The sequence below is a fragment of the Kryptolebias marmoratus genome, linkage group LG21 (assembly GCF_001649575.2).
Source record: "Kryptolebias marmoratus isolate JLee-2015 linkage group LG21, ASM164957v2, whole genome shotgun sequence".
NCBI lineage: Eukaryota > Metazoa > Chordata > Actinopteri > Cyprinodontiformes > Rivulidae > Kryptolebias > Kryptolebias marmoratus.
Genome location: NC_051450.1, coordinates 10,889,565 through 10,910,505, shown reverse-complemented (window position 1 = coordinate 10,910,505; position 20,941 = coordinate 10,889,565). Strand labels below are relative to the sequence as shown.

Here is a 20,941-nt window from a genome sequence, read left to right as displayed (position 1 = left end):
GCCTGCTTGTAGAGTCTTCTGTTTCAGTGCATTTGTACGCTCGCCTTCCTCTGGGTTTCTTGATCAGTTTTGCACGCCGTCTTGTGATTTGTTACGTGAATGAAAGTCACATGAGAAACAGGCTGCTGTTGTCTGTTTAGCAAAGTTACCTAGTTAGTGAAGTCTGTTTAAATAAAAAAAATGTATAGTTTATTTATATGGCTACATTTTGCAGCTATAGCACTCTGTTATCCAGTAAATCCCATCTGGTCTCATTCTCACCTCATTTCTTTTTGTTACCAAAATATTCTCACTTGAATCTGCTGTTTTCTACTCCTCCCACAACCCTTCTTCACCTCTACTTCCAGACATGTTCATAGCTTTCCTTCTGCCTCTCTCTGCAGGAGATAAAGAAAGACGGGAAGAGGGACGGCGGACAGGCTGGCATACTCAAGTCTGAGCTTTCCAATGGCAGGGCCAGCCCCGTGTCAGACCCGACCATCCGATCCGGCAAGAAAGGTACTCAGCTCCGTCGCTCGCTGTCTCACATATTTATAAACTGTGATTATTAGGTAACCTGAAGTCTTCAGGCTCACAGATCCTATTAGTGCAAGGAAGGATTTGGGTCAAGTGTTGCTCACCATTCTGCTGCTGACAGACACTACACAACGACTGAATACTCAGGGTTTGAGTCTGGACAGAGGAGATCATGGTGTATTACTATTAATCAGCAGTTTTTATTGGTCAGGCTTTTGCATCAAGTAACTCTAACCTGTAAGGAATGGGCAAAAAGAGATGCAAAATGAATTTAATAACACTCCTGTGAATTAATATTGTTACACACGTGTGAACACCTTTAAAGAGAAACAAAAATCAAATCAAACTTCACACTCAGTTCCACTTATTTACATGGAATAGCCATAAAGTACTTTAAAATGCATAAAATCTTATGGCATAGATACAACGCGACTTTAAAAGACGTAGAACAACAGCTAAGTGATACAAACCACAATCACAAAAAAATCGGAAACGTAATGCAGTGTATGAAGACATGACTACAGGAATTATGTTTTAAAAAGTAACTAATAATGGACATGAAACAAACTTTAAAAAGTGACAAAAAGATGAAACATGGCCAAGTCATAGAGCATTTTTAGACGTTGAAGTTGCAGTAATAGCATTAATACACCAAAAAGTGTGCTACATTATCAAAAAGACTCAAAATGACAACAAAACTTACAGAATTTTGTGAAAATAATGAAATAAAATAAAATAAAAAAAACTTTGATTGTCAAGAGATACAAAACAGCCACAAAAAGATAAAAAAATGAACTGGGATGTAAAATCACAAATACCAAATAATTAACAAATAAAGCATCTCAACCAGCTGACAACAAATCCAAATAACCAATAAAAGACGAAAAATGACAAGATTCAAAGTGACGATACAAAAAAAAATGGAAAAAAAGAGCTATAAGAATAGATACCAAGCAACCAGAAAAACAAAGTGCAGAATAACCACAAAGCCACATAATTATACAGAATAAACAAAGACGCCAAGAAATCGTACAAGTAGATGCAAAATACCTCTTTTACTCTGGGCGTTTTCATTAAAAGGCCATGAATGTTGCCTCATCTATTTATCTTTACTCAGTTAATAAACTATAACCAATAAAACTAGTAAACTGAAGCATAGAATTTTTGAATATAAGCATCTTTTTTTGTTTTCTGATTGAAAGTTGTAGCTGTTGAAACACACTCCTACACACACAGCACATTGTGGCTCATGTGATCCACTCTAATTAAAGAGGGACACCTTGTGGACAGAAGCAGAAACTGCAGGGTTTTTTCAAGAGTGACATGAGTCAAGTGTAACGAGTGGGCAGCAAACGACTACGAGGCCGGTAGGAAGTGTTTTGGGGTCAGCCATGTTTAGACTCTCTGTCTCACTGAGAGGTCAGAGGTCAGCTTTAACCATGAGGGACTTTAATTACATCTGCTCTCTTACTGTATGGTCTGAATTACGGGTGACTGTATGAGCTTATTATGTCACATTATATAAGATCAAAGCATGGTCACACATGAACTCTACTCGTGTGTGTGTGTGTCTGCGTGTTTACGATGCAGGAGAGCAAATACGTAAACGGAGATGTAAAGCGGCGTTCAGCTACGTGCCTCAGCATGAAGATGAGCTGGAGCTGAAAGTAGGCGATGTCATCGAGATTATTACAGAGGTGAGACTTGATTTTTAATTGATCCCAGCCTTTTAAGCTTTCTGTGGAACATATGAGGGTGTAAATTGTGCCTGAAGGCGTAAATCTTTTGTGATTGTGTGTATATTTATCAGTCTGAGTATCTGTGGAAGTGTTTTTATGGATACTTGTGTTACATTGTATGTCTGCGTTTGATCAGGTAGAGGAGGGCTGGTGTGAGGGATTTCTTAATGGGAAAATTGGGATGTTTCCCTCCAATTTCACCAAAGAGATCCAGACAGAGTCGGACACGGCCTCTTTGGACACGCCCACATCACAGGAGGAGCATCGCAACAGCCGCACAAGTGAGGACAATACCCCCCCCCCCCCAAAAAAAAAAAAAAAAACATGAAAGAATTGTTTTGAACTTAAATTTACAGCTGCAGCAGTTTTACACTATATGTGTATTTTGCATGTGTGTGTAGGTAAGGACAGCCCCGGCAGTGAAAGTGACGGAGCTGACAGTCGGTCAGAAACAGGGTCAGAAATCCAGCCTAAAAAGGTAATTAGTTACAAATGAATAAAGCTGAGAAGTGCTTTACTGTATATGTTGAATTCAGTACCAGTAATCTTTATCCTCTTCTTCATAGATTAATCTCCTATAAGAAAAACAAACAAACAGTGTTAGCAGGTCTACGTTGTAGGTAATTATTAGTTGTCTACAATAAAAATATTAAGTCAGAAAATTAACTGCAACCATTTTATTAATCTCTCGTATATTTTTTTTTTTTTAAGCAAATATAAATTTAATTCACTGGTTTCAGCTTTATGGATGAGAAGTTTTACTATTTCAGGACACTCCTAAGTGATTTTAAACAAAAAACAAAAAATTATTTTGAAATTTTAGTAGAACTGCGTAAAAACTTTTGCACACATATAAATCAGAACAAAGAAGAAATATTTCATATTTAAAGTGCCTTTTTTAGACATTTTCTGAAAATGTTGTTCCCTCTCCTGGCTCCAAAGTGTGTATGCTTCTGGTTTCTACTAGATGGTTTCAAACGGTGATTATGGGATTTGGCACATTAGTGAGGAGAGTTTCTTCATTGTTTTATTACTGAAACGAACAACACCGAATTCTTTTAAACAATCTGAGGTGAATATGGATCCGATTTTCTCTGTAGTCTCTGTTCATACATGCTTTCCACAGTCTAAAGATTCTCCTGTTAACGATCTGTCCTTACAGTCTGAATAACTCTAGAGCGGTGTCTCAGCAGTGCTAAAAGTAGAACATGACGCAGAAAGTACAATACTGAGTAGACAACTCTGACAAAGGCGAATGAGGCTCCCATTGAGGGTTTCCAGAAGTCAAAAGAAATTTAAATACAATCATTTATAGCACATTTTTCCTATGGCTGATATAAAAGCTAAAAAAACAGCATTCGTAAATTGATAAAAAAATACTTTATTGTTGGGTCGTATTGTTTTGCAATGTGTGCATGCTTTAAAGGGCAGTAATAGTTGTCGCAGGTCTCTCCTGTTATTTTGTGGGTCAGAACCTGAAACGTTTGGGAACCACTGGTCTAGGGTTGCTGTTCTGTGTGCACACTTGTTGTCATTTAGCCATTTTTGATAGTTCTTACCACAAATCTCTGTGGTAGTCTCCTTAGGAACCATTTTGCTGATATTTGCCTTGCATTCTGTTATGATCGTGTCTAAAAGTTTCAGTGCTGCAGTGCTAGCAAGAAAATATTTCATGTCTTTGCCTGTGGCGCCCCCCACCTGTCAAAGTCAGAGATGCATTTGTGCGCACAACATTTGGATCAGAAGTAGAATTTTATAATCCTACACCAGCTGTAAGATTTTGTTCTTTTCTGAGGGAAGCAGAGCACTCATTGCCAGTGCATATTTACCCACTTTCCTGCCAAAAACAGAAGCTAGAGATGGCGCCACTTCTTCCCTAAGCGATCATTCAGTTTACAGTTTGATTGAATGCATCTCGATAACTTGATTTTTTTTTTTTCTTGAAATGTTAAAAGGGTCACAACTTAACTCATTATTTTTGCTGGGGAGACTTGTTCAAAAATAATGCTGGTTTTGCTGTTTTACGCCATATGTCATTTGGCCTCCTTCAGGTCCAAGGGTTTGGCTTTGGGAACATCTTTAAGGATCAGCCCATCAAGCTCAGACCTCGCTCCATGGACGTTGACTCGGAGAGGAACAAGGTGAGTCACACACCACCATTTCTTTTGTTTCCGTCCCTTCAGAGGACATCCTATTGACTCACCACTGTTTCCTTGAGATGGTATCTAAGCAAACTCTAACCAACTTGTCACCACAGTATGAACATTTACGCTACATCATGAGCACTTGGTAGTTATTCTCAAATAAAAACAAACAAAAAAAACACAACGTGGCTTTAATATTGATTTCCCACACCATTAACGATTTGAGCTTCGAAATGGCAGGTGTTTTTTTTTTAGATATTTTATTGGAAGAATGCTTTAGTTTTAGCTCCTCCCCTTCCTCTGTTTCAGTTTCATGGCACAGGAAGTGGTTTTATGTCAACACACACACCGGCAATCACACACACACACACACACACACACACACACACACACACACGCTCACTTACTCACAGACATCCTGCAGGGATTTGACAAGCAAAGCAGAAGTGAGAGCTCTCCAGAGCAGACAGAGGGTGAGAGGAGGGGTGGTGATACAGCTTTTTCGCTCGCGTCTACATATTCACATGTTCGCCTGCCGCCTCCATTGATGTAGCAAAGCTGTAACGGGGAAAAAGACGACGGTAGGCTCGGGCTTTCTGTGCCTGTTTTCCTCCTCCTTTCTTTTTTTTTATTTTCAATAATGCTTTCTATTTTTTTCTAACCTTTATCATGTATCCTGACTCTGTTCTTTATTTTTTCTTCTTAGTTGGAATTTGATCAACATTAGAAGTGCTCTGAGAGCTTGAAATTTTTCAGCTATGACAAGTTCTGTAAATATTTCCTGCTGAAGGTACAAATAAAAGAGAGAAAGCACTTCAGAGTTGACCTTTTTCACCATAGAGAGGAAACCTTTCTTGAGAGAAACTAATAGAAACTATGTTAAAAGAAAAATAAGTGCTCCAATATGGAACTGAAGAGGTTGTTCATTTAACTAAGGTTTTTGGCAACATATGATGGTCTTGTAACAGATTTAGGTCCAGTTTCATTCCCCGCTTTTTGTGAATATGACCTATATTTTTACTCTTATTTAAAATCAGATCAGCTTGGTTTTGTCTCCTATTAAAGAATCAGTCTAATTGTTTTTCCAAAAGCAGAGATATGGTATTTTTATTTGTACCTTGGGTTAACTTGTCCCTTATTATCTTTAAACGTGACTATTTTCATGACCAAAAAGTAAAACAAGGAGTAAAGAAAGACCTCAAAAACCTATGTTTACCATCAAGTTTCTTAAAACCCCTTAAAATGTCTTTATGAAATCCAATAATTTCCTGTAAGTAATCTTTACAAAAACATAATTTATGCGTGACACGTCTGTCAAAAGAAGAATCCAGCATTGAGGAAATAAAAAGGCCTTGAAAACCTGTTCATCAGAGTTTCCTGCAGCTGCTGCGGTTGTGTGTATGAGTTTTCGTGTCTGAAGGATGTTTGTGAGCCTGTCCCGCTGAGTAGGAGGCTGATGTGTTGCTTTAAGATGAGACGAGCCTTTCTGCTCCCTAATGAGACTCTGGAGGAGGAGACGGGGGACCGTCTCCATCCGGCTGACTCACTCGCAGCCACGTTAACTTTACAGAAGGTCAGCAGCTTGATGTTTGCTGCACAGAGAACCTGCAAGCTATATATAAAGGTTGACTGGTTAAATTTTAGTTGTGTTTTTATTTCATTTTTCACCAGCTTCTAGGCCAGCAAAAATAGAAGTCTTTCAGAAACAGGATTATGTTTGTTAGTTTCTGTAGTGTGAAATGGCAGAAGGTTACGCTGATTACTAAACATGTAATAGGAACCCTGTGTGCCAGTTTCTTCTTTTGCAAAAATGGAGAAACAAAAATGCTGTATGTCTTCTTGGTGTTTAGTCCCTTTTTTTCAGCCAAATGCAAATCACCAAATTCAATTACTGCTGTTAGCTATGCCTTTGGTTTTATTAGACTTATTCAAAAACTTGATTCAACTTTAATCAAAGGAGGACAGCTTAATTGAAGTTGTATGACTTAATGTTTGGAGTCATTTCAGTGGTTGACTACAGTCAAAAGAAGAGCTGTCTAAAAGGTTAGCTTAATGAAAAGTTGTCGTTTTTTATGTACCATAAATAGACAGTCTGCCTGCGTTAATCTGCTAAAGACTTTATCCAGTTCTTATGGAGTTTTGGATTTTTAGCTCAACAATTACATAGGAGGATTCGGAAGTTTTCAACCAGTAGAGAAGGTTGTGGACTTCACATCCTCCTTTTGTTGTATGATTCAGTTGTTGACACAGCAGACAACTTCTGTTTTTGGTGGACAATCATCACAATAGACCTTAGGTAGCAGCTAAACACCAGCTCCTTCATCAAGAAAGCTCAGCAGTGGCTGTATTGCCCGTGGTAACTAAAAGAATTTCACTTTCCAAATGGTGTTCTCGCCTCTACGTTGCTATCCACAGCCTCTTTCACACAACACTTATTAAGCCAGGCCAGATAATTCACCCTGTGTCTGTGTATTATGTGAAATCAAGCAAGGCTGCATAGGAGGTTAAAGTTGATCCAGCCCTGTTACACTGAGTCAACAAGGGCGGCCGTCATAGAGCTTAGCTGGCGAGTAGCTGTGGAGTGTGAGGCTGATGCATGCAGTCCTCCGTTCTAACCATCAGCGGTGTAGTCACTTCACTGGTTGCACAATACCAGATCATGTGTCTAAGCACACAAAAGGCACTTTCACCAAACAGTTCAGGAAGATGGCCACAAAGACCAGCGCGACTTTAGGCTGCCTCTGCCCGTTCATAAATCACTCATCAAGTTGGCCATGTCCCGTGTAGATGTGAGCTTTTACAAATGAAGCGAGCTTTGTGGAACTAGAAGAGGCGCGGAGTAGCACTCAGCTGTACTGATGTGGAGCACGGAACAGTAATGGTGTAATGGGTATGTTCCTCTTACCATTTTCAAAAACATGACAGCTGAAAGCAGTGTAGCTATCCTCTTAGTGGTAACCATTTTTAAAAAAATCTAAATGCAAAGTTGCTGTCAGTCATCTCCATGGTAATGAACCTGTTTATTGTTGTTTAAGCTTTTAAATCCAGCAGCCAGGTGGTTGCACAGGCCGCGTTTCATCACTACATCCCATTGCTGAGTTGCAAAGCCATCTTACCTTTGGACACGCCAACTGTTATGGCTCCGTCACTACCTCGCTTGACACCTAAAAGGTGCAAAAGCTTCGGGTTAGCCTCAACTGTTCCCACCTCCTCCATCACTGTCTGGTGTCCTGCTGCCACCACCAAGGACAAACAGACCGCAGCATATCATTTCCTCTGCAGAGAAGGTGATCGGTGCAATCTGCTATAGCTGCAGGACATGGACACTTTCAGGACACTGAAGAGGCTTTTCTCACCCTAGACATAAACTGTTTCAGACTCTCCCCTTTGGCAGGAAGCTGCAGGCCATCAGTTCTGTAAACCTTATGCAACAAAAACAGCCTATTTTCATAATCAGTTAATCTCAGGTAAAAAAACAAACAAAAAACAAACAAACAAAAACAGTAACATTGATAGAACCCTTGAGTCTCTGAATACAATATTGTGGAACATTAATCAAGACATTTGGAAATACTTGCATTGGCACTTTATTTGTTTAATCTTTTCTGTATGTATTGTTTGTTTCACTGGTGTTAGCTAATTTCCTTGAAATAATTTTATACCAAATCCAGTTTAACTGTTTTCCAATGGTTTTCTATTAGCCTTTCCTGAGCTCCATAATAGAGCTTCAACACAAAGTAGCTGTATTGCCATATGTAGAACATTTGATAAACCGGTGTCTGGCATTGTATATTTGCACTAAAAAGGCACATGTGGCAAAGATTTAATAGTAATTTTATAAACAAAAGTTAAAAAATACATTTTCAAAACAACTGCTTTAACAAACACTGCAGTGCTTCAATGGGAAAATGTTAACGATTAACCATCTGAGTCCTTCCACTTGTCACCACTGGCCTTCAAAAGTTCCCAAGGTTCCCGTTGGCCATTTGACGCCCAGGAATGCGTACGGCGCGACACGTAAACCTATCTGCAACGTTGCAGTGATGCCTCGAAGCCTCCACATGGGTCTCATTAGGGAGGGAAGGAGAGAGGGAAGGGGGATGGAGGAGGAGGAGGTGTTGAAGGGAAAGGCCAAACAGAACAGAGCTTTGTGTGTGTGTTCGAACAGACTGCATGCTGTGAATGTGTGTGTTTTCCTATGGAAGAGCCACCCTGGTTCCACAAACACCATCGAGCGGCCAGTGAAACAACGGCTGCTTTAACGGCACACTCATGCTCGGCAATGTGCGCAGGCTTCGTCAGCGAATTCACTTCTGGTTTCTGTGGTAAATTGAATCCATTAACAAACAGCTGTTTATGGAAGACGTGAAACATTTATGCATGCATTTAGTATTTGTTTGAGTCCTTTTGGTGCCAGAGAGTAAGCCAGGTTGGAGGTTTACTTTTAATATGATGTAGCTCTGCCAAAATACCCTCCCACCCCCCCCNCCCCAAAATAAAAAATTCAAATCAGGAAGGGCAAAAAAGCCACTTTAACTGTTTATGCTTTTCTCGAAAGCAGATTAACACATGACTTGAATGTTTTTATGACAAACTGATGAATCTGCTGGATCGCCATGAAATCTAATGCAGACATTTATGATCCGTGCAGAAAAGTTTAAAGATTTCTTTGCAACTCTTAGAATCAGGAAAATGTAAAGGCTTTTTCAGTCGTCGCACCCTTTATCATTTGGCCATATACGTGCAACAATACAGCAAATACACCACATATATCAGTAGCATTAATAACTATTTGCAGTTTCTTAAACTCTGCACTGTGCACAAAATCCAAATTGTGTAATGTTATAATAATTTTCATTGCTGTTCAGCGTCACAGGGGGCTCATGCTCCCCAGGGTCATTGGACGAGTGGCCTGGGACAGGATGCCAGAGAGACAAATGAAACCAACAATTACTAACACTCTCACATTGTCACAATTTAGAGTTGCCAACAGGCAAGTCTGTAATATGTAGGAGGAAACTTAAGTACTTTGTGCATGCATGAGCATAACATGCAAACACCAAACAGAGGTTGCAGCAGAGTTTTGAACCGGTAATGTTCTTGCTGTGAGGCAACTGTTCTAACCACTCTTCCGCCTACTTTAGATACACTAACTCATTAATTTTATGTGTAGGCTGCTTCACAAGATGCATAAAACACTTTGTGGAATCAATTCAAATTAAGTTAAAATGAAAAACATATGTATAAACTTGCAAATATGGCAGTAAAATCAATTAAATGAAAGTGTTTGAGTTATGATTTGTGCCACAAATTTTATATTTAGTCAGAATTTGCTAATCACAGAATAAACTTAAGACTCCAGTTAAAAGGGTCAAACATGGCAACATGTAAACAAATCCCTTAAAAACAGAAAAAAAAACTCGAATAAAACATTAAAAGAAGTAGATTCAAACAAAGAAAGATTATGACTTTGAGACGTTAAAAAAAAAGGAAATTAGAGGCGAATTTCTGCCACGTCACTGTTCCGTCTGCTCTGTGCTCCTAAACACAAGCCAGGTGTTCTGCAGAGAGAGTGTTGCTGCAGTAATTGCAGGAAGTCTCAAATCAAACCAGGTGTCAGTGCGTCAGAAACTAAAGGTTTCCGGTTGTCTGTCTGTCACTTAGGTCAACGAAGGAAAATCCTCCAGTGTTGCCGCTGAAAGCATGAAGACTGAACCTGACAGCAAAGCGAAGGGTGAGAAATTTCAGTCGACGATACTAATACTCCTGAACAAGAACAAAACACCAGGAACTCTGCATGTATTAGATCCTGTTAACTGAAAAACATTTTCTTTATCACTTCCTTTATTCCATGCAGGTTTCCTTTGATTTTGAAAGACTATTGTTTCTTATCATCTCCGCATCTAATGGTCTTGAGAATGCCTTTTGAAGCATTCATTTGCTTGTGGAAAGATTGGACGTGTAAGATTTTAAAACTGGATTGGAAAGCATTTCATACCATTGTACAAACAGGAAGAGGAAAATGCTTTTTTTTCTCTGTACAGCAAAGGAATTTATATTTAAGACATTTAGACTGATTTAGTACCTTTGAGGGATCCATTGCTGTATCTGATCCTGTCTCTGTACAACCCAGCAAAAGCTAGATGCTTTTGCTTTTTGATTTTTTAAGGAAAATTCTCACATTTTGATCTCACTTTGTTTTAAAAAAACTCCAAAAAATCTGTTCAAAATGTTTTTTTTTGTATATTTTTTTACTCAAATCTTTTGCAAGATTACTGTAACAGGCCTGAGGTGGTATTTTAGCTTGAATTATCTTCAAATATCACCCTTATTTTTCACAAATTTGCCTACATTTCGGTGCACTTGAGTTATTAATCTTTGCTGTGATTGGTTGTCAGTGCGGGAGCAGTGTAAGGTCCTTTTTCCATACGAAGCACAAAATGAAGACGAGCTCTCGCTGAAAGAGGGTGATATCATCAACATCGTCACCAAGGTGAGGGGGGGTTTGTCAGCAGGTGCTTTGTGAGGGCAGCCGTTCATGATGAATGCACTAATCATGTATTGAAACTGTGTGTTACCCAGGAATGTGCCGATGCGGGCTGGTGGATGGGGGAGATTGGAGGAAGGCAAGGCGTCTTCCCGGATAACTTCGTCAAACTGCTTGAAGTTGAGAAAGAGGTGATTGTAGCATCGTGGGAGGGATTGAGAAACTGTTTGCCAATGCCTAAAGACCATTTAAAATAGTTCCTCTGATGCGTCTCTGTCTGATTGTTTCCAGAGACCGAAAAAACCACCACCGCCCAGCGCTCCATCAACTAAACACACCACAGGTAAGAGCTCAGTTTCCCTCTGTACTGTTTTACTGTACTGTTATTGAAAAGAATGAGACGAATAAACCCCCAAAAAACCATTAACTTCAATTTGTAGAGAAAAAACCTGACCCGAAAAAGGTTCCTCCCGAGCGGCCTGAACACCTGCCCCACAGAGACCAGGATCGAGGTAAAACCTGGACCGCTTTGACCTCTGTTTGTCTCCTTTTACAGCCTTTTAGAGCTTTCTATTCACAATAACAAACTAACAGGATTCAAGCTCTACGTCTGAGCTGCCGCTCTAAAGAACAAAGGCCACTTTTCTGTCTGCGGTCGAGCAGCAGATTTCTCCCTTTGCAGCGTGTTTCGCCTCCTTTGTGTGCAGAGTAACAGAGCTTTGATTGAGAAAGTGTACCAGCATCTGTACATGCAGCAGGCAGCGACAGGAACTGTGGTTTTCAGCTTGATAAACGCCGGTGCCGAAAGAACTGCTGGTGCAAGACAGACGCTTCCACTTGTCACCGCAATGCAGCTGAGCTAAAACAACACAAAGCAGTTACTTTTAAGGAATTTACATAGGCAGAGCAAACTTAGAAAATGCAACCTATTGAAGAAAAGAACAGTAAACTGAAAGTACCAGCCTTTTGGTGAATAAGTAGAATGATGAGGAGGGAAAAAAAGCAGAAAATGTAGACAGCTTTTACACATAACGTGCTCTAAAATGTTGATTTTAAACATTTATTTACTTCAAAACTGCAGGAATTGTACATGCATCTTCACTGGAGGTTTTATAGCAAGTGCATAGAAATTCTAAGATTCTTGGATAAAAAAATAAATTCAGTTTACAGCCAATTTTTATAAATTGCTGTTATGTAGTTTTGTAAGTAGGCTCCCACGCTGGAGAACTGAGCAACTGAGTTCCAGTTGAGTTGGAAAACAAGGACTTTCTTTTAGTTTTGGTCGCTTAAACACAAACTTTCCACACTGAAACAGCCCGATGAAGCTCCAGCTTGGCAACAGGAAGTTCATTTTAATTCAAGACCGATCTCCAGTTTATAAATCTGCTGTTATCGTTATTGATAAGATGAGAAAGTTTGAACACTATTTCGGTTGTATTGTGGCCAATTTACCTTTTGTTTTATTCCACAATGTCACTGGAGGCGGACGCATTGTTAAAAAAAAGAACAGATTATACTGCTTGGTTTGTGTTTGAGGAGATAAAATCTCCTAAATACTGCTGCCCCCACCTTGCTTCTGGATTTTATTAATCTTCTTTGTCCTTTGCGGCTGTTTAATCTCCTATTCCTGCAGCTTTTGGCGTTTAAACCTTTTCCCTTCATTGTTTCACTCTGCTGCCTTTTTGTTTCTCTTCAAAGGTCAAGTTGAGCTCACTGTTGCTGCTGAGTTTATTTTCTCGTCTCCGAAACCCGAATGCGATACATCTGTTTTTGAGTTTCTTTTTGCCTCTGTATAAATGTGTGTGTTTAGGTGAAGAGATGAAGATCGGGGACATCCCTAAGCCCTCCCTCCCAACTCACCTTCCCAAGAAACCCCTCCTCCCAAAGTCAAGCTCCTCCTCTTCCTCCCACCCCCCACGGCGTCCCGAGAGACCACCCTCACTAGCGTCAGTACTATATATATGTCCCACATATAGCTCATACCTGCACAGGCAGAAAACATCTGCACATCTCAGGCCGTCCAGGGCCTAATGTTTTTGTATGATTTACCTGCTCAGGTGTGAAAGCCCCAAGTCTGAGGGCGGGGCTTCGACACCAGATTCTGCCCCTGATAGGTCACATGCCTCCGGTGAGTCCGACTGACCGGAGCTTCGATTCTCCCTCTCATTTCTACATGGGTCTCAACCTCTTTGTATGTGTGTTTTTTTTTTTTTTGCATAGATATTGACCTGGATGCTGTCGTCACGTCGACGGAGAAGCTCAGCCACCCGACGGCGTCCCGGCCGAGAGTCACAGACCGCCGACCTCGCTCACAGATCATCACAGCTGTGAGTGTGTTTAAAATCCCTCTCATTTATGTCCCACAAATAATTCTCTTTAAAACCACAAACTTCTGCTTTTGAGAGCATCTTAACGACACAGATAAAAGGAACAAAACAAACCCGACAGAAACAAATTCTGCGCCATACAACACTTAAATAAAAATAAATCAAAATTTACCTTTCCTTGATATTACTTGCTACTTTTATTATCCTATGACATTACAAACACAGTCAACAAAACAGCTACCTGCTTGTTTATTACAACTTTAGCTTTGAATCTGTTTGACATTAAATCTGCAGAACCATAAAAAACAGTAACAACTTTAAAATGACTTTTATATCAGTTACCTCGTATAACTGAACAGTGCTTTTGAACATTTCACAATTATCCTTCATCTTATAAATGTATTTATTTATTTTGTTTTATTTTTTTTCATTTAATCAGGACAGTCTGCAGTTTTAACACAAATGTAAAAACATTTGATGCATTGCACCCAATTTAGCTTTAGGCTAATTTTTATCTGTATCCTTCAATAAATAAGCTGTATATGGAAGCAGGCGCAATTTGCAAAAAAGCCATAATTTTATTTATTTATTTTCAATTTAATATTTGTTCCCTTACTTTTTAATTGTTTATATTATTTTTTGTTGATTATATATTTAACAAATAACGTATTACTGGGGATGTATTAAAAAAAAGCTTAGACTAAATAATGTGACGTTTTATGGGCTACATGCAATTTTACAGTCCTGAAAGTTAATTGGTGAATAAAAAAAATAATGATAATTTAGAAAAAAAAAATTAATCAAATTGATTTTTAAAAGAGTTAAATAAAGGTATGATTCATGAAAGAAATGATAATGCCCGGTGCTTTGCATACAAATCTTTTAAACAAAGTTTTTGCACATTCTGTCAACGCTCTGTTAATGGTTTGGGAATCCATCTAAAAATTGATGTATAGTCATTTTTTCTCTGGATAAGTGGCATTGCTGCGATGTCCACCCTGAATTGGACTCCAAAAGCAAATCAGTAAATTTAAAACTCAGTAAATTTATGAGCGTTTCATTAAAATCCAACCAGTGGTTCATTGATTGACAAATGAACACACAAGCAAATAAATAAATAAACAAAAAAACATATTGAACTGTTGTTTAGTGGCAAGTGTTGCACTTTAAACATTATCCATTAAAGAGATGTGTGATAGTTTTTTGCATAAAATTTTTGTTTTATGTTTCTTTGATATTTCATTTACCTGAAGATGGACCAGTGTAGCCGTTCCTAAGCACTTTTCTCTCTCTTGCAGTCGTTTCTGTCCAGCACAGAGGTGGACTCTCCCACAGTGGAGGTCAGAAAGGAGAGACGGAAAGAAGAGCACGAGTCCGTCTCTGTCCGACAAGCAGACGCTTCCCAAAAGAAAAGAATTCCTGTCATTCCTGTATGAACACAGCACCTACTCACAGACTCTACTTTATGCCACCAGAGGGCGCCAAACTACACATTTTTGTGTTATCTAGTCAAGTTAATAATATTTTTTTATTTTACATAATAATTTGACGGTTGAAATCATAAATAAGATTTTTTTTATTAACACGCAACAACCCCCCCCCCCTTTCTAAATTGCTGATACACAAAAATTAACTTTTGGCCTTTAAAAAGCAGCTTGCAGCACAACATAACACTTTTTAATTAATTTTTTCCCATTTTTTTATATTGTTAATATTATTATTATTACTATAAGGTGGAATTCTAGGTTCTTAAACACAGACATGTTTAGAAATTAACATCTATAATAAAGAATGATGGTTTGATGTCATTAAAGGGAGCTAAAATAATAATCCCTATTTGTGTCAAATCTGATTTGTGTTAGGTACCAGACAGTAAGGTGCCTCTGTCCAAGCCCTCTGTCCTGTCCCCACCAAACTCTGGCCAGCGTTCCATCTCTCCGTCTTCCTCCTCGGGTCTGACCCCCTCTCCAGAGCTCCGGCACTCACCGTTGACGCCCCCGCCGCTGGAGGAGCTCAAGAACCAATTAAGAGATTTGAGAGCCTCCATAGATCTCCTAAAAACCCAGCACAAGTACAGTCTCTTCACTCTGCACTTGTTTCTTTGCCTTTTATGGATATGAGGCAAACACAAACTGTTTGTGTTGTTGTATCTCAGGCAGGAGATGAAGCAGCTGGCCAGTGCGCTGGACGAAGAGAAGAAAATGCGACTTAGTTTACAGGTGAGACACTGAGCAATGGCACCGTTTGCTGCTTTACATTACTGTCAGTGTTAGATTTTTTATTGCAAGTAAATGTACACAAAAGTACCAAAAGGGACATTAAATAAATTTTCATTGTTCAAGAAATAAGCACAAAAAGTGTTTCTGCCTTTGTTTCACAGGTGGAAGTAGAGCATATAAAGAAGAACTTGTCCAAATGAGGACTAAAGCATCGCTTGCTCTGATCGCATCTGAGGCCACCAATTAAAAAAAAAAACTTTATCACTGTTGGTTTTGACACTTCAGCCAAAATGTTTGTGCCAAATGATCATCACGATCAGCAGCGGTTCAGCACCATGGAATCTGCCACCTTTTCCCCGTATGCCGCCTTATCCTGTGTTTACTTCTTTATTTTTATTTTTATTTTTAACGAGGCTTTTCTGTTCAGTTTACTGCTGTCTTGCTGTGCCACCGGTACTGACTGACCACGGCTTGCCGCTGCGCATTGTCCCGGCCACAGAACAAGGATATGGAGCCGTGGCTACCGTAATGACCTCAACGGTACTTTAAGTTTCTGACAGCAAAAAAACAAAACAAAAAACAAAACAAAAACACTTCAACTTCTGTAGCCCGGTCGGATCAGATGACCTCTGTGATGTTCTGCGTCCACTTTGTGGCCTTCACCTTCTTTCTGTGTATGCATGTGTGTGTGTGTTTGTGTGCTTGTTTTTTTATCATGTGAGGACCATAAGTAGGAGCAGTTTGAAGTAGGGACTTTTTTGAAAGACATAACTAGCTGCATTTCCATTTCAAAAAACATTCTTGAGCAATGAGCATGGTTTAAAGCAGATGACCCAGAATTTGAATAAAGTTCAAGGGACCATCGAGTTTCCCCCTGAGACTCCATTCTCTGCTTTATTCCCAACTTTTTTCTAACTGTGCCATAAATTCTTACCATTTTTTATTTTATTTTTTTAAATTTCATCTTTTTTTTATTTATTTGCAGGATCAAATAGAAGAGGGACCAATGCTTAAGTACTTTTTTATGTACAAGATAAACAACCTCATCAAAGAAAAAAAAAATGCTACAACCGTACCATTTGTTCGTTGGCCTTTGTGAACATTTACCAGAGATATATAAGTATTATAGCAAATAAAAGACTTGCAGCAAGCAGTTTCACAAATAGTTTTTTTTTTATGTTTTATGAAAAATATGATTATGAAGTCTAACAAAACTGTGGCATTAATATGATTTACAAAGAAAAAACTAACACAAAAATCATAATGTCTCCTCTTTAAGTTTTAGGGTGAAGCTGGATATTTTTAAGATACACTGCATGCAAGTGATCATGAAGTATCAGCCATTTTAGCCACATAAAAAAATTAAATATATGATTTTGACCCCCAAACTAATGCTTTACCTCTTTTTGCTTTGCAGTGGCTTTAATCTGCAGTGACATATCACACCTCTGAGAGAGTTAAACCTGTAAACACAGCATAAATCTCTTCAACAGCCTCATCAAAATAGTTGCAAATAGTTATATTTTTTGCATTATTTTGAAAATGTTGTTAGATGGAAAACATGTCAGGAGTTAAATAGCTTAGCACTTGGACTGGAAGATGTTTACTCTGTAAATAAACAAGATGCAAAACAGACTGCAGAAACAAAAAAATCACCATACACCACCAACAAACAAAAACAAGATAATACACTTAAAAAAAAAAAAATCAAGAAACTAGTTACATTACCATTTGTTTTTGCTGTGGCAATGAATTGATACTGCAAGATGTTGTTCTCATTTCTTGTTCTCATCAATATGAAACTTACTCTGAGATACCAAATCAGACTTACGACGCAAGGCGAAGAGTCCCGACACTACAGAGGTTCATTTATTCACGCTGATTCACTTCACTGCGTCGTCCATGCATCTTGTTTGCCTGTTGTTTGCATGTGGGAACTGCAAATGTTTCTTAAAATCAGTGAAACGTGAAGTGCCTCTATCCACTGGAAAAAGCAGAAGGCTTTTAATTTGAAACGGTGACAGGAAGTGTGCATCAGCAGCAAATCTAAGCAGGAAGTCTTAAAAAAAAATCGGACCAATTATAAAATACAAAAGTCTACTTCAGATAAAGGCCTTTTACCCTCTGCAGTTGTAACGATGCCCCTTTTACAGTCTGTAGAAAAATGTGAGCCTTGTTGTTGCGTATAAAGTATTTTTTTTCTAAGTTTAGCGGATTTTATTTTTGCTCAGCCTTATTTGTCTCCTAATAATCCGTGATGTCGGCCCTTAATGAAAGCTGTCAGAATATAAAATATAAAAGCACATTTTAACAAAAAAGAGTGTCCCAGTGACATGTTGCTGCAAGTTAAGGGTGCACGCACAAATGCATCTGTTTGAATTTCTTTTGCACTCTTTTCATCAGCTGTAGAAAAAGAAAAATACCCGCGCAAGTAGCATCCAAAAACCAAACCAATCGTTGTGCACCTCATTTTGCCTTCAGGTGAAGGCCAAGTTTAACCACAGGGTTGACTGAATGTAGTCAGTTATCGGTCCTCACAGGCAGATGAAATGTGTATGTGTGTATGGCAGCATGAACAGTTTGTCCTTTTTTTTCTCTCATATGTGCACAGAATCTATGACAACCTGTCACTGTGGCCTTCCTGTTTTGGATTCCAAATCTTTCTTCTTTTTTTTTTCTTTCTGTCTTTTCGTATGACTAAGAGAAAACTGCTACAACTGAGGCTACAAGATGTTTTCTTGACTTGGTCCTTTCTCTCCAGAATAGTGATTAAAAATAAATATAAATATATATATATATATATAAATATATACTTTTATATTTCAGTGTAATAAAGAGCCTATTATGTACTCCATGTGTGTGGCTTTCTTTGTTTAGGAATAATTATCAGTATCTAGTTACTCTGCTGTCATATTTGTTCTGGTTAAATCATCAAAAAATGAAGTTCTAGCAGGTCACCAGAGGTCTGAGAGAACAAAAAGAGAAGTTGTTTTAACGGTCAGAGAAAACCACATCAAGATTTCTACAACTGCAGTGCTCTTTAAACCAAGTAAAAACTATCATTAGTACAGTATAAAGCAACATCTATATCTAATAGTTTCATAAAAATAATATGTGAGGAGGGATCATGTTTTATTTATTTATTGCCTTATCGACATGGTGAAACTGGAGTTACTAAATCACACAACAGCTATTTATAATGCACCTTTAGCAATAAATTTTAAGTCTCACACTCAAACAGGAATGAGGAACAAACCTCAACAACTGACCAATCAGAGTTGTCTAACGCTCAGTCCCCGGACTCTAAAGATCTGATGGCGTTCTGTTGTTATTGGGTTAAATCTGTTGTTGTTGTTCTTTCGGCTGCTCCGTTCTTCAGGGGTCGCCACAGCGAGAAAACTCGCAACAACAATTTGGCAATAGCTTTTACGCCGGATGCCCCTTCCTGCCTCAGACCGCAGCACTGACCACCGAACCGCAGCCCCATTAGGTTAAACCTGTATTCTTTGGAGGTTTTTCAGTGGGAGATTCTGGCCACGTTGGTTCAGCATGTTTATAGCTTTGTAGAGGGAAACAGATTAATGAACTCTGAAGCAAGATAAATATTTAATCTTTACATAATAGCTATCTGTTTAAAAAAGAAGCAAACATTAGGCCGTATTTTACAAGTTCAGTCAGGTCTATGATGTCTTTTATGAGAAAATAGGATGTGATCACAATACCAATGTGATCTTTTGAATAGCTTGTCTTTTTACCTGTAAGTTTGAAGGCTTTAGAATGACCATTGAATTCTCCCCTTTCTGTTTTTGGAGACACAAATTACCCGAATCTTACAAAATTGAAAAAAAGAACAACTTTTCAGTCTAGTCCACAACAAGAAAATGACCTCAGACCAGCACTGAACAAGATGTTGGATTAAAGTTTTACTTTTAAAATAAAACACCACAAAGACACAATTCCTGGGTAACTGAAATAATNTATATATATATATATATATATATATATATATATATATATATATATATATATATATATATATATATATGTCTATACACATGTATATGTATATATTGTAATAATCTAAAATATGATAATATGCATATGTTTTGTTGTATAAACGATACAAAAAGTGTAAAGAAGTCCAAAATACAAAGGTTAAATCTGCTGCCAGTGGCTTATTAGGGTCACCATAGTAACTACACATCTGCCCCTGTCACTCCCTGACAACACTTTTAATATAACAGGCAGACAGAATGGCAAAATAGAAAATAACTCACCCACTGTTCACAAAAGCTATAAGATGTTGTGAAATAAAAGGCCTGTGTCGTAAGCAGCTAAAGCAGCTGGTTATTACACAGCCATTTTTCTGTACGAAGGAGAGACGACAAGTTAAAAATATCTTTCATTTGCACATTTAAAGCGAAAATTCAGAGCTTTGGTGCAGTAGAGGTCTGCGGAAGCTTGTGCATTTTTTTGATTTCAGGTGGATTTGAGAGAAAAATGATCAGTCCTATGGCAGAAAGAGAGACACACTGGGTCAAAAAAAAAAAACAAAAAACAAAAATACCTCCACTTTGATATACAAACTGTATCAGAAATGTAAAGTTCTGGCGAGTAAAAAAGACTTTGCAAAGACTATAGGAAGTGTAGGCAGCTCAAAGGTTTGTGCGTAATATCATGAGCTGAGTAAATCATGCTGTAAAATCTCTAAAAATCATAAATCTATACTGTGATTGTTAAAGGTTTAAAAATGCCAGTTCAGTAACACAAAGTCCAACTGTTTGTGACCCGTTCAACATGTGAACGATGTTTGCTGTGCCTGAGACTCAGAGCTCTAAAGAGGGCTGGGTTTTCTCACCTGTTTCATTTTCCCACCACGATTTCCTTTGCGTCACTCTTTCCTGTTTTATGCAGATTTCATCTATGCCATCCAAGACACTGCACTTCCCAGCTGACCTGCACCTTTTAAGGTTTCCTTCTGTTTATTTTTAAAGCCAGGAGAAGTAACAGATCAAAGATAGTGACAGAAAGGCACTGGCAGTCCTAATTAAATTGTTTAAATAAAAACATCAGGAGATGATACGTCCATTTTAAAATGTAGAGCAAAAGAAACAGAATGTGTGTTGTTATATGTGTTGATTGTAGCTATAGGATCATATGAATGTCTTACCTTCAAGAACCAATGAGCATCAAGCAGTTTACTCCACACCAATCACAGCCTAGTACCTGCAAACTAAAATCAGCATGAGTTGACTGTCCTCAAGGACAACATATATAATAAAAAATACAATAATAACATTAAAGATCATTCGGTTCCTCGTGGTTTAGCCACTAAAAGTTGTAGTTTTTCTCTTTAACCCGAGGTTTCCTGATTTCCGTTCAGGTGAAGATAGTGTTCAAGTTTAAAATCAATTTGTCTGAGTTTGTTTGTTGTTAGAAAACACACACCCTGGCTGCTGTAGGGACACAGTTATATATTTAGCCAACCAGAGGCTGTGGTAACGTTTCA

General features: G+C 38.4%; 1 protein-coding gene across 1 annotated transcript in view; it reads left to right on the top strand.

The window, feature by feature from the left end:
- Positions 1 to 18,281, top strand: part of sh3kbp1 (SH3-domain kinase binding protein 1) — a 35,024-nt gene extending 16,743 nt beyond the window's left edge. The window contains exons 3-19 of the mRNA XM_017414139.3: positions 384 to 498; positions 2,107 to 2,213; positions 2,392 to 2,536; positions 2,657 to 2,733; positions 4,307 to 4,396; positions 10,064 to 10,133; positions 10,798 to 10,892; positions 10,982 to 11,077; positions 11,178 to 11,229; positions 11,327 to 11,398; positions 12,697 to 12,832; positions 12,944 to 13,014; positions 13,107 to 13,213; positions 14,512 to 14,643; positions 15,076 to 15,284; positions 15,369 to 15,432; positions 15,594 to 18,281. Coding sequence (XP_017269628.1) covers positions 384 to 498; positions 2,107 to 2,213; positions 2,392 to 2,536; positions 2,657 to 2,733; positions 4,307 to 4,396; positions 10,064 to 10,133; positions 10,798 to 10,892; positions 10,982 to 11,077; positions 11,178 to 11,229; positions 11,327 to 11,398; positions 12,697 to 12,832; positions 12,944 to 13,014; positions 13,107 to 13,213; positions 14,512 to 14,643; positions 15,076 to 15,284; positions 15,369 to 15,432; positions 15,594 to 15,632 — 1,677 coding nt within the window. The 3' untranslated portion in view covers positions 15,633 to 18,281. The remainder of the gene's footprint in view (positions 1 to 383; positions 499 to 2,106; positions 2,214 to 2,391; positions 2,537 to 2,656; positions 2,734 to 4,306; positions 4,397 to 10,063; positions 10,134 to 10,797; positions 10,893 to 10,981; positions 11,078 to 11,177; positions 11,230 to 11,326; positions 11,399 to 12,696; positions 12,833 to 12,943; positions 13,015 to 13,106; positions 13,214 to 14,511; positions 14,644 to 15,075; positions 15,285 to 15,368; positions 15,433 to 15,593) is intronic.
- Positions 18,282 to 20,941: the final 2,660 nt, after the last annotated feature.